Raw genomic sequence first — 14,706 nt, forward strand, 5'->3', positions numbered from 1 at the left:
TTATTTTATCTTTGAATAAAACAATAGAGTACTTGAATGATTTATAAAGAATTTATTTATAACCTCTTTGGAGAACAAGTATTTTAATAATTTTAATAATGGCGAGCAAGACGGAAATTTAGTCTTTTTTGAGCCATGTGGTTTTTAGGTTTGACGTTATATAATTTGACTTTTATATTTCGATAACACAGTGGCTATGTAAAAGTACAAGTACACAAAGAATATAAAATGAGCTTAGTGTACAATTATGGTTAAAATTTTACAAATCAACATTATTTTCTAAAATAGGCTGAACATTCTCCCCGTCTTGAAGGACTAAAGGTGCTTCAACAACTGAAGATGCCTCAGCGTCCGAAGGTGCTTCAACGACCGGTAGTCGACAGAGATTAGCAACTGCTCTTTTAAAAATTCCAGTGGCAGTTTTCAAAGTAACCACTCGAACGATGTGATCGGTACCAGGATGCAATTCTATGACTCTACCAAGCTTCCATTTTAACGGAGGAAGGTTATCATCTCTTATTATGACAATGTCATTTAATTGAAGCCCAAGTTTATTCCTTTTCCATTTATTCCGCTGTTGCAAAGTGTGGAGGTATTCATTCTTCCATCGGTGCCAAAATTGTTGCATAAGCCATTGCACTCGCTGCCAACGATTTAGATAGGATAAATTTTTATCGCACAGATCTGGCTCAGGAATTGCAATAAGTGAAGAACCTGTTAAAAAATGGCCTGGGGTTAAAGGTTTAAGGTCATTGGGATCTTCAGAGAGAGGGGAAAGAGGACGGGAATTAAGGATGCACTCTATCTGGATAATAAGAGTATTAAGCTCTTCATATGTCAAAGCCGCTAGATGTAAAATTCGTTTCATATGATGTTTTGCAGATTTTACGGCTGCCTCCCAAATACCACCAAAATGTGGAGATCTAGGAGGAATGTGCTTCCATTCGATGCCCTCGTCTAAGCAAGTTTTCATAATTTCGGATTTAGACTGTTGATCTTGAAACATCTTATAAAGCGCCCTGAGCTCGTTACGTGCGCCAATATAATTTGTAGCATTATCACTATATATGGTACGGCAAAGGCCTCTCCTGCTAATGAAGCGCCGCAAAGCACCCAAGAACGAAGAAGTAGTGAGATCTCCAACTAGTTCAAGATGAACAGCTTTGCTGACAAGGCATACAAATACAGCTACATATACTTTCACGGCCGCTGTCCCACGACGCCGAGAGTGAACCATAAAAGGTCCACAAAAGTCTGTTCCTACAGTTGTAAAAGGACGTGAGGGCATCACACGATACTCTGGTAGATTTCCCATTTGCGGATGCTCAAAACGTGGACGTGCTCTAGCGCATAATATACATCGTCTGATAACTCGTCGTATAAGAGGCTTCACATGCACAGGCCAATATTGTTCACGAACGATTGACAGCAATCCTTGTTCTCCTACATGATGATATTTTATATGAATATCTCTTATCAAAGCCTTTGTAAACGGGTGATTATTTGGAAGAAGTGCTGGATGTTTATGCTTATACCCAACATCAGCGTTATTTATCCTTCCACCAACTCTAAGTATTCCCTTTTCATCAATGAATGGATTGAGGGAGCAAATGCTTGATTTGGGAGAAATTGATCTTTTTTGTTTCAAAAGTAAGATATCGGATCCATAGTTCGATTGCTGTATCATCTTTATGAGACAATGAAGAGCGTTCTGCATTTCCTCCAATGTAAATGGCCCACCTACTCTTTCCTTCTTTCTATATAACGCTAAAGAGTTGTGGAAAAATCTTAGAATATAAGCAACTATTTTGAGTGTTCTCTGATGATTATTGTTGAATTTCAAATTAATCACAAAATCGGCATCTTCATGTAATGAAAAGGTATGTTTTGTAGGTCTGCGCTCAAGAAGGTTTTCATCAACTGAATCTACAGACTTCGAATTAGGCCAATGTTCTTCAGAAAGGTATAAGAATTCTGGGCCATGAAACCACAACTTTGAGTTCATCAATTCACCAGGAAATGCTCCTCTCGAAACAATGTCAGCCGGATTTTGTTTGGTGCTTACATGACGCCATTGATCTATGGATGAAAGATTTTGTATTGTTGCAACTCTGTTTACGACGAAAGTTTGCCAATGATGTGATTCTGAAGACAACCATGCGATGACTATACTGGAGTCTGTCCAATAATACACCCTTTCAAATTTATCTTGGAATATATGACGAATCCTTTTTACCAATTGTACCATCAACTGCGCAGCACATAATTCGAGTCGTGGAAGACAAACGTTCCTTACAGGTGCTACTTTAGACTTAGCGCACAAAAGTCGTACCGAAACCTTTCTATTGGACAGAATAGAACGCATATAAATACAGGTTCCGTATGCCTTCTCGGAGCTATCAGAAAAGGCGTGTAATTCTACTTTATCAACGTTTCCCCACATAGCCTGTCTTTCAATTGATATTTTATCCAAATTTGATAATTCCATTCTAAATTGTAGCCACATCTGATGCAGTGATTGTGGAAGAGCTTCATCCCAGTTAAAATTCAGCTTCCAAAGCCTTTGTAAAAAAATCTTTGCCAATACAGTAACAGGATTTATAAGTCCTAAAGGGTCATATAAACGTGCTATATCAGCTAACACAGTGCGTTTAGTAATATGCTTATTTTCACCAGCATTGACCTTGTAGAAAAAAGTATCTGCCTTTGGGTCCCACACTACACCGAGTGTCTTGATGACATCATTGTTTTTAAGTTGAAAAAATTGTTCCTTTTCTTCATGTGGTATATCTTGTAGCAAGCTTTTATTATTAGAACACCATTTTTTTAGCGTTAATCCACCACGATCTAATATTCCTCTTAATTCTCTTTTGATACATTCGAGCTCCTCTAACGTGCTAGCCCCAGTGAGAATATCATCGACATAAAATTCTGTTTTTATTGTTGATGCTCCTACTGGAAATTTATCACCCTCTTCCTCTGCTAAGTACAAAAGCGCTCTTGTAGCCAAAAAAGATGCTGAGGCCGTACCATACGTCACAGTACAGAGTTCATAAGTCTTTATCTCTTCATCTGGTCTGTCTCTCCACAAAATTTGGTGAAATGCTCGATCTTGTTCATTGAGAACAATTTGACGGTACATTTTAGTTACGTCAGCAGTAAACACGTAGTTATGTGATCTAAATTTGATAAGTAAAGAAAACAAGTCAGGCTGCACGACTGGGCCCACGTATAAGATGTCGTTTAAGCTCACACCATTATCACATTTGGCACTAGCATCAAAAACTACTCTTAGTTTTGTAGTAGAGCTCTCAGGTTTTGTTATGCAATGGTGGGGAATATAATAATGCAATTTACCAAAATCTTGATTTTTGATCTCCACCATATGTTTCAGTTGCTTGTATTCTTTCATAAATGAAACATATTGCACTGCGAGATCGTGATTTTTTATCAATTTACGTTCTAATGCGTAAAATCTTCGAAGGGCAGTCGCATAAGAATTGCCTAATGATTCTGGATTCTGCTTAAAAGGCAATCTTACCTCAATTCGGCCATCTCTGAGACGTTTCACATTTTTAAGAAAATGTTCTTCACAAATTTGTTCATTTTTCGTGAATGGCAATTCAATTTGTTCGTGATTTTCAATTTCCCAAAAGGAGGTAAGCATTGATGCAATATTTTCATTTTCACTATTTTCATCAGAATCGTTTACCAAGCAATGGACCTTTTTCTTGCATTCTAATTGTGCAATGCTGCCAGACACCACCCAGCCAAATACAGTGTTTTGAAGAGTTGGAAGCCAAGGGCCTAGCTTAATCTGTCCAATGGATAATAAACTAAAAAAATATTCAGCTCCTATCAACAGATCAACCCGACTTGGGGTTCCAAATAAGGGATCTGCGAGATTAATATTGGATGGTATAGACAAACCGTTTGTATTAATGGGAGCATCAGGAAGGAACTCTGATATTCTGGCCACAATATAAGCATCAATATTTTCAGCATAATTATTAAATCGCGATTTGATGGTGAAGCTAATTTGATGTTTGCAAGTTAATGAATTTTCTCCGATGCTACAGATGGACATTATTTTATTCTTACGTCTTATGCCTAAAAGGTTTGCGATTCGCTCAGTTAACAAGCTGACATGAGAAGCAGAGTCAAGCAAAACTCGGCAAGGAACTGGTGTGTTTTGTTTATCAAGAGCAAAAACTACTGCAGTGGCAAGAATGGCTTGTGCTGGACGGCTTTGTGTATCGTATGCAGCTGGAGACGTATTTTCATGAAGATGATATGTTTGGGGATATGGCTGGATCATCGGCGAAGTCAGGCTGTTGGAAGAACTTGCGACATTGTTTGAGGTAGGTCTTTGGCCATTTGAAGTTGATGCAATGTTATATGAAGACGATTGTGGAACATCCTGAGGGATGCGTATAACGTTATCGTCATGAAGCAGCGTGTGATGTGAATTGTTGCACTTGCGACATTTTGATGCTTGGCAATTATTTGCATCATGATTGGGCTTAATGCAATTAAAACATAGTTGGTTCCCACTAACAAAACTTTGTTTTTGAGCAACAGGCAGATTAAGAAATTGATAACACTTGTAAATATTATGGTTAGGCTTTTTGCAAAATAAACAAATTGATCGTGTGTTATTTTTATTATTTGAATGTTGAATAGAAAAGGTTTTAGAGCGATGAATTTGGTTAGTTTTAGCATGAACTGCAGTACTTGCCTGAGGAATGTCGTCATTGAGAATCAGGGTGCATTTGGTAAGAAATTTTATAAGCTCCTGGTAACTGGGCATTCTTTCGGTGGGCCCTTCTTCGTTCCATTTGTTAAGTGTTGCACTGTCGAGTTTTGGGAGAAGTATTTGAACTAGTAGGTCATCCCATTGGCTTACAGGACGTCCAAGTGTAGTAAGAGCACGAAGATGACTGTTGATCTCATCACAAAATTGACGTAGACTTGACGATGAAGGTTTTCGAATAGCTGGATACATCATTACCTTTTTAATGTGTTCAGTGGCAATCACACGTTTGTTGTCGTAGTTTTCAATAAGCAGATTGAGAGCGACTTCATAGTTGTCATCAGTGATCTCCAACGATTGTATTGTCCTAGCAGCTTGACCAGATAGAGAGGAAATCAAATAGTGTAGCTTGGAGACATTGCTTAATGAGGAATTATTGTGGATTAGGGAATTGAAAATTTCGTGAAAGGATAGCCACTGGGTAACTTCACCTGAAAAAATAGGAATGTTAAGCTTTGGAAGTTTCAACTGATTAGATGATTTAGTTTCGGTAGATACAACATTTTCTGTTCGCAAAGTAGATTTTCGACTTTGTATTTCATGAAGAATTTTGGATCTTGATTTGTAGTACATCTCCTCGCATTCAGCTCGCACGTCGACTTTGGCACCAATTTCCTTGGGATCAATATCCTCCAACTTGATCTGGAGTTGTTCAAATGCTTTGAAAACAGACTCCAAAGCTTGAAGACGAACCTCGAATTCCGAAAGAAGTGTTTCTGCATTAATTTCTGATAGAAACTCATTTATTCTGTCTAATTGTTTGGTGCAAACGAGACGTCGAGCTTTTAGCGATTCTATTTTCTTCTGAGCTGCTTCGGCCATCGTGATGGTAAAAGTATAGCGAAATAAATCACGTCGGGGTCACCATGAAATGTGTTGAAACCAAGCGTTTTCGATTTCTTATATTTATTAATATTATTTTATCTTTGAATAAAACAATAGAGTACTTGAATGATTTATAAAGAATTTATTTATAACCTCTTTGGAGAACAAGTATTTTAATAATTTTAATAATGGCGAGCAAGACGGAAATTTAGTCTTTTTTGAGCCATGTGGTTTTTAGGTTTGACGTTATATAATTTGACTTTTATATTTCGATAACACAGTGGCTATGTAAAAGTACAAGTACACAAAGAATATAAAATGAGCTTAGTGTACAATTATGGTTAAAATTTTACAAATCAACATTATTTTCTAAAATAGGCTGAACACCGCTCTTAAATCTCTCGCGTCTGTCTCCACAAACTCTCAAACAGTCCACGATTGTCGATCATCTCTGAATGAGATTCGGAACAGTTTAACATTCACCTCATTTGGGTGCCGGGCCACAGAGACATTCCGGGAAATTGCAAAGCCGATGAGCTCGCCAAAAACGGAACACTTCTGCCTAATGTTAGACAAAAACATAACATAGGAACACCACTTGCTACATGCAAATATCCTCTCAAACAATATGCTCTAGAAACAACAAATGCTAGATGGTCACAAAGTACCACCTGCCTAGTAGCAAATATGGCCAAGCATAGACTAAAAACGGTCAAAAGGCTTGATATCCCTGAGCAGACAAAGTATTTTAATAAATATGATTTAAAATCATGAAAATAATATTTTTATTTTTAAAATCATTAAATGAAAATAAAAATAAAAATGAACCAGCATAGTGTTCAAATATACCCTACAATTGGAGTAATAACAGGACACTGCCTAATAGGAAGACATGCTCTCAGGCTAGGGGTCTACACAAATGACTTTTGTAGAAGCTGCATGGACGAGGAGGAAGAGCAAATTGTCCAACACCTTCTATGTACATGTCCAGCACTCTCCATTAGAAGGAATAACTTTCTCGATAATCCCTTCTTCGATAATACCAGTGAACTGGCAACGATTTGCACAAAACGTCTCTCTAACTTTATTAAAACTACGAAATGGTTTGTTTAAGTTCATTACTCTCCCATGAGTAACCCAATTACTGGTATCACAATGGACCCTTGAGGTCTACGTTCGTCAATGACATCTGGACAGCCACTCCAACCTAACCTATGTCCGATTTAGATCGGCTCGTTCCAATCCTATTTTAGCTACTCCTGGTTTACCCCATGGTAGTCATTAAGGCCTTTTTCTCTTCATCCTTTCAATTAATGACATTTACATGGTCATTTAACATTGCCAAATATCCCTGCACGCTGAAGATACGATCTTTTTTAAATCATTGCAACACATAAAGACGTATCTCTCCTCCAAACAGATTTCGAAAACTTCTCAACCAGGTGTACCAAAAATTCCTTAGAGCTCAACATTAACAAATGCCAGGCAATGACTTTTTCGCAGAAACGTATCAAAAAAGCTCACCGTCTATCTATCTTCATAATCATCCTATAGACATGTGACCGTGAACTGAACTTTCTACTTCACATTACCGAAATAACTCACAATGTCAATTCTGCATAAGGTTTTGGTAAGAGATGGTCCAAATGTACACAATTCACACAACACCAGAAGGAGTGTGTGCTGAGATCTTCGCTGAGTATCTAACTCAGCTGGTCAACGAGCCCACTCGAATATCGGACGTGGTAAGTCGAGCAGAAAACACTCTTGACTTGTTTCTCACCTCTGATTCTGGTAAGTACACTATTAGTGTTCTATCTCTTTTAGGCACATCTGACCATTGTGTCATATCAGCAAATTTCTCGTGTAAAAACTCTCCAGTTAAAGAAAGATCTCCTAAGAGAACCGCTTCGTAATACGAGAAAGCCAACTGGGACGGTTTCAATAATTATTTTAGGATGCGAGCTGTAAAGAGGTTATTAGAGCCCACCGTACTGAGGAAAGCCGGAATAAGTTCAAGCAAACCAGGAAGGCCCACAACGCCCATATTTGATAGACCAAATTTGTACATGACCAAAAATTACTTAAAAAAATACTGCAATGTCGCAAGGGCAGTAAAAATGTTTGGTCATTTTTAAAAAATATGAGGAATTCTTCCTCTTTCTCGGTCCCGACACTCGTTGTCAATGACACTCCATTTGTTAGCTCTTTAGAAAAAGATAATCTGTTTGCTAGGCAGTACGCCGCCAATTCAACGCAGCTATTGAGTGTTATTACCCCGCCTGTACTTAAGCGAGTTAGTGATTCTATGGGGAGAGTCCTAAAAGATCTTAACATACATAAATCCGCTGGTCCGGATGGTATCCCCGCTATTGTTCTGAAGAGGTGTTCTTCAAAGCTGGCAAAACAACTACGTAAGCTTTTTCATCTGTCCTACTCCTCAGGTCTCGTTCCGAGCGGATGGAAACAGCATTTGTCCAGCCCATTCCCAAAAAAGGCGAATCTTCCTCACCGTCTATTTACCGACCGATTGAATTTACGTCCCTTCTTTCCAAGGTCATGGAAACGTTGATAAACTTTCAGCTTAAGAAATATCTTGAAGAACGAAAACTTCCTAATGACCGGTAGTATGGCTTTCATAGCAATAGGTCCACTGGTGGTCACATGGTTTATCTCACCGAACAGTGGAACAAATCTTTACATCGTTTTGGAGAAAGTAAGATTATTGCACTTGATATTTCAAAAGCATTTGGTAGGGTTTAGCATCAGACTCTCTTATCAAAAATGTGTGCTTTCGGTTTTCATGAATCGCTCCCTCATTGGATTAGTAATTACCTTTCAGATCGTTCAATACAAGTTGTATTGGATGGATTCAAGTTTGAAAACCATAATATAAATGCTGGTGTGCCTCAGCAACTTGTAATCCAATATATTGTTTCGCTGACGACAGTACTCTTAGCTTTTCATATTCGTTTTCAGATTCACATCCCTCTTCTTCCGATGTGGAACTGCAACGACAAAATATGATTAGCTCATTAAATTCCGACCTAAACAGCATTGTACTATGGGGAATAAGAAACCGCGTCGAATTTAATGCTTCGAAAACCCAATGCTGTCTTGTATCGTTAAAGCGAGATATAACCCCCTTGCCATTATCAATAGATGGCATTTGCATCGAGGAGACTGAACATCTCGATATTCTCGGTATGTGTATCACCAACCACGTTTTGTGGAACGATCACATACGCGATGTCGCCAAAAATGCCTCAAGATGTTTGGGTTTTCTAAGGCGATGCAAGAAGTTTTTCTCTTCCTCTGATCTGGCTGTTATCTACAAGACTTATATACGTCCAAAGCTTGAATATAACTCACATATCTGGACTGGTGCTCCTGCAAGTTACTTAAGCCTCTTGGAGAGTATTGAACGTAGAGCATTTAGATTGATTGGTGATATTACCATCATAAGATCATTTACGTCACTTGAACATCGTCGAAATATTTCTAGCCTTACCCTTTTTTTCCGTTATTTGAATGGTTTATGCTCTAGAGAAATAGACAGCTGCATTCCTCCCCTTAAACAGTTCAACCATAATACTCGCGCTTCTAGGAATGCTCATCAATATACCCTCGAGCCCATCTTCGGTCGTACTGTCAAGTACAGAGATTCGTTCTTTAGCTGTACTATGCGAATGTGGAATGCGTTACCACACTCTGTCTTTCCCATTCATTGCAATATTCAGGAATTCGAAACCAATGTGCACCGACATCTCCTTTCTACCCCTCTCTCCCTTTCCTAGTGCTCACACTGTGTCTACATAATTAGGGTAATATATCCCTTTGAGTGTGGGCTTATTATAAATAAAAAAAAAAAAAAAACAATAGAAACAATTCATCGCTCTTCACAATCGATTAACTAAATTCATTGTGCATGAAAATGATTTCAAATTTATCAGTTTGTAAAACTAGAAAAGAACAATTTAATATAATCACTTATTTAGCCACTAAGTTTTTGTACACTAATAATGTTAAGTAAAATGCAGACACACAAATAAAAATAATAACTTGGAAAACAAGCCATACGCAATAAATTTCATGAAATTTTAAACTTTTTGAATAGCTATAAAGTTGATGTTGCTCTTGGCTCGATCTTGATATAGGACTCCCATCATCCGACTTCAAATGCCATCGTATCGATAGAATAGATCAAATGGGTGGTGGAGTTGCGATTCTTATTAGAAAATCAATTCAACATTCGTTTTTACTTGTAATTCCAACAAGACTTGTTGAATATGTAGGTGTAATGATTAAATTAAGAAACCAAAAAACTGTACAAATCTATTCTGTTTATATCCCTGGTGGATCTTCATCGGATATTAAAAGAAAGTGGTTGAAGCAAGACTTAAAAAAGTTATTCACAACGAATGGTGAATATCTATTAGGTGCAGATTTTAACTGCCGACACAGAGATTGGGGGTGTGTCAGAGCTAATGCTTGGGCCAATATACTGGCTGCTCTTTCGTTGGAACTACCAATTAATATTTTGTATCCACCTTGTCCAACTCATATTCCCGCAGGTTCTCGTGACGTCCCTTCTGTCCTCGATTTGTTTGTGTCAAATGTCCCAGGTCTTACATCAGTACCCGTTTCGTTAAGTGCTCTCAGTTCAGACCATAATCCAGTTTTTTAAATCTTTCTTGGTTAGGTGAAAGACAATTTCAATATTTCCTAGACATGAAAAACGCTTATTTTAAATCGTTCAAATCAAAAATTAAAAGGAGCCTTCAAAATAGTACCACAAACCTTGAAAGCGTGACTTGTAAGGTGATGTCAATTTTATAATATAAGACTCTTTGGTTGAAGAAACTATTAAAAAAAAAAAACGATTTATTAAAAAAACTTCCAATATATATCTAGACTTATTAACGTTAAAAACATTCATCGAAAAAATTTGCAAATTTACCATCAACCTTTTTCTCGTTCAATGGTTTCCCATTTTAATAAACGCATTGCTGAACAGGTACAAATCCATTGTGATAGAGAATGGAATACAAAACTAAGCGTTTTGGATAAAAATGCAAAATCATTCTAGAACATAGTAAAATTAATTGAGAACAAAAACCGTAAAATACCATTTTTGAAGGATTCTTGTATAACCTATGTTACAGGTTTGGAGATACCAAATCTATTCTGTTCAAGTTTTTCCAAAAATTTCTCAACATTTGGGAGACTTTGTTACTAATGAACTTGTCAGTAAAACAATTGAAACGGAATAACTCCTCTAAATGCATTTGTAAATTGCAATACTTCCGTCAATGTTGGACAAAATCAATGGTTGTCCCTGTGTTTAAGGTTGGAAAAGCTCCAGATAATCCTCAAAGCTACAGACCAATCAGTTTACTGAGCAACATAAATAAAGTTTTTGAAAAAAATACTGAAACAACATATTTTAAAAGTTATTTCAGATAAAGACATTCTCCCCGATATACAAATTGGCTTCCGTAGATCTTACAGCATATCTCACCAGATTAAACGAATTTGCAATAATGTTCTAGGCCATCGTTCCCGTGGTCAATCAACGCACATGATATTGTTAGACATCGAAAAGGCTTTTTATTCCGTATGGCACAATGGTATTATAAAGGGTGATTTTTTTGAGGTTAGGATTTTCATGCATTAGTATTTGACAGATCACGCGGGATTTCAGACATGGTGTCAAAGAGAAAGATGCTCAGTATGCTTTGACATTTCATCATGAATAGACTTACTAACGAGCAACGCTTGCAAATCATTGAATTTTATTACCAAAATCAGTGTTCGGTTCGAAATGTGTTTCGCGCTTTACGTCCGATTTATGGTCTACATAATCGACCAAGTGAGCAAACAATTAATGCGATTGTGACCAAGTTTCGCACTCAGTTTACTTTATTGGACATTAAACCAACCACACGAATTCGTACAGTGCGTACAGAAGAGAATATTGCGTCTGTTTCTGAGAGTGTTGCTGAAGACCGTGAAATGTCGATTCGTCGCCGCTCGCAGCAATTGGGTTTGTGTTATTCGACCACATGGAAGATTTTACGCAAAGATCTTGGGTTAAAACCGTATAAAATACAGCTCGTGCAAGAACTGAAGCCGAACGATCTGCCACAACGTCGAATTTTCAGTGAATGGGCCCTAGAAAAGTTGGCAGAAAATCCGCTTTTTTATCGAAAAATTTTGTTCAGCGATGAGGCTCATTTCTGGTTGAATGGCTACGTAAATAAGCAAAATTGCCGCATTTGGAGTGAAGAGCAACCAGAAGCCGTTCAAGAACTGCCCATGCATCCCCAAAAATGCACTGTTTGGTGTGGTTTGTACGCTGGTGGAATCATTGGACCGTATTTTTTCAAAGATGCTGTTGGACGCAACGTTACGGTGAATGGCGATCGCTATCGTTCAATGCTAACAAACTTTTTGTTGCCAAAAATGGAAGAACTGAACTTGGTTGACATGTGGTTTCAACAAGATGGCGCTACATGCCACACAGCTCGCGATTCTATGGCCATTTTGAGGGAAAACTTCGCAGAACAATTCATCTCAACGAATGGACCGGTAAGTTGGCCACCAAGATCATGCGATTTGACGCCTTTAGACTATTTTTTGTGGGGCTACGTCAAGTCTAAAGTCTACACAAATAAGCCAGCAACTATTCCAGCTTTGGAAGACAACATTTCTGAAGAAATTCGGGCTATTCCGGCCGAAATGCTCGAAAAAGTTACCCAAAATTGGACTTTCCGAATGGACCACCTAAGACGCAGCCGCGGTCAACATTTAAATGAAATTATCTTCAAAAAGTAAATGTCATGGACCAATCTAACGTTTCAAATAAAGAATTGATGAGATTTTGCAAATTTTATGCGTTTTTTTTTTTTTAAAGTTCTCAAGCTCTTAAAAAATCACCGTTTATATAAAATGATACAGTTCGACTTTCCTTTGTATTTGTGTAAAATTGTTCAGAATTTCTATCCGATAGATGTTATCAAGTTCATGTCAATTGTGATGTTTCTAGGTTGTTATTTGTCAATTTAGGCGTCCCCCAAGGCTCAGTACTTGGTCCGGCTTTGTACAATATTTAAACTTCGGATTTTCCAAGTGTACCGCAATGTGAATCAGCTATTTTTGTTGACAACACTGCAGTATTTTCATCACATGAATTTTCCCTCAATATTGAGACAAATCTTAAACATGCGATCGAAGTACTTGAAAAATATTATACAAAATGGAAAATAAAGCTGAATGTTGGGAAAACGCAAGCCATCTTTTTTACACGAAAAAGAAATCCTTGCTATCTTTTCAGCAATCAGCTTCATGTAAGTGTTAAGTACTTAGATGTTCACCTCGATCCAAAACTAACTTTTAAACTTATATTCTTAAAAATATGTGTATTGCTATCAAGATGATTTACCCTTTTATTTACCGACAATCTCTACTCACAAATGAAATTAAGATTATCATTCACAAGGTTATATTCGAAGCAATATTGTTATATGGGTGCCCAGTATGGGGTAACGCTGCCAGAGGCCATTTAAAGAACAAGTTTTAAAAAATGACGCTAAGCCTTCCTTGGCATTATTCAACCTTAAGTCTCCACAGAAAAGTGAATGTTTGACTGATTTCTGATAGAATTTGTAAGCTTATAAATAATTTTAATATCAGCTGTGAAAGTTCTGAGAATTTTCTCATAACCCAACTTCTAGCATATTGCGTTGTTTTTTTTTTTCTTTTTTGGTTTTTGTTAATGGTTATTTATTTTTTTTGCTTATTTATTTATTTGTTGATTAATTAATTTTTAATTTATTTATTCCTAATTTCTTTATGTGTTAATTTATTTATTACTTTTTATATTTATGTATTCCTAATTTATTTATGTATTAATTAATTTATTTGTGTATTTTTTTGAATTTGTTATGTGTTAATTTATTTATTTATTCTTGATTATGTTTATATTTAATTATTTGGTTGTTAAATTATTTAATTTTTCATTTATTTATTTGCCATTTTTTTATTTTATTTATTTCGCTTATACGTCGTGTTTCTACATTTTATTTATTTATTATTATTCTCTAAATGTTTTATGTAAATTAAAAGTAAATTACATTTACTTTTTCTATTTTTTTAATTTTGAATGAAGGTTTTTCTCGTATTTTCCTTCGATTTTCTTCTTAACAATATATTATTTTTTTTTCTCCCAAAATAATGTTTCAGTTGTAAGATATAATTATCAAATATCTGAATTGTAAAATGCGTGGTTACTGGTTATACACTTTTTCGAAAATATTTTTTACTAAATAAAGAAACTAACTATTTTTAAAAAAAACTCACAATGCCAACTTCTAAGCCTTACGTGATCCGATCGCTTTACATGAAGTTTGTCCGACCTCTACTTGAATATGCGTTGCAGATTTGATCTCCGTATCAAGATATAAAAATATCAAAAATATAAAGCATCCAATGAAGATTTCTTCGCGATGCACTTCAATACCTTCTTTGGGAAAATCCTTAAACCTCAGCTCATTGCATTTGTAATCAACCTATGCTACTCAAGAGCGGATTCAGACTTTTAGTAACCTTTTAAGGGGTGTTTTTAGACGTTAGGTTTTTTATGTAATATAATGCCCAAGAATATAGTTTTGTTATATAAGATTAAGGGTTTAGAACGAGAAGACCGATTTCCAACCAGTTTTTTCAAAAATTTGAACCGTAACACAATAACCTTCCAAATCGTCAATTGTCTCAGGCTGATATGCGTAGAAAAGCTTCTTCACACAACTCCACAAAAATAGTCCATCGCTGTTAAATACGCACGATTTTAGAGGCGACGCAACAGGCCCATGACGATAATGAGCTCACTAGAGTTTCCTTCTTGATTTTTAACTTACCATAGGAAGTTATTGTAATCGTTCCGATTTTTCGAATTCAAAATTTTAACATTTCTCAACGTTTTAAGGTCCCTAAATCTAAACAAAAGGTTTTTAGAGAGATTTCTTTGCGTGCGTTTGGGGGATTTATATGCTTTCCACTATGGGCTA

The 14,706-nt window shown here is 36.5% G+C and overlaps 1 protein-coding gene across 1 annotated transcript; it reads right to left on the reverse strand.

The window, feature by feature from the left end:
- Positions 1 to 259: 259 nt before the first annotated feature.
- LOC129946537 (uncharacterized) lies at positions 260 to 5,635 on the reverse strand. Its single transcript, XM_056056762.1, has 2 exons — positions 4,739 to 5,635; positions 260 to 4,624 (listed from the first exon to the last, which is right to left on the reverse strand). Exons 1-2 carry the CDS (start codon positions 5,633 to 5,635, stop codon positions 260 to 262), a joined length of 5,262 nt encoding a protein of 1,753 aa, XP_055912737.1.
- Between the last annotated feature and the right edge of the window lie 9,071 nt (positions 5,636 to 14,706).

This window comes from Eupeodes corollae, chromosome 1 (assembly GCF_945859685.1).
Source record: "Eupeodes corollae chromosome 1, idEupCoro1.1, whole genome shotgun sequence".
In the NCBI taxonomy this organism is placed as follows: domain Eukaryota; kingdom Metazoa; phylum Arthropoda; class Insecta; order Diptera; family Syrphidae; genus Eupeodes; species Eupeodes corollae.

Coding starts and splice junctions, on each gene's coding strand:
- LOC129946537 (XM_056056762.1), bottom strand. CDS start 5,635: ATGGCCGAAGCAGCTCAGAAGAAAATAGAATCGCTAAAAGCTCGACGT. Junction 4,625..4,738: donor TCAATGACGACATTCCTCAG/GCAAGTACTGCA, acceptor TTTTGCAAAAAG/CCTAACCATAATATTTACAA.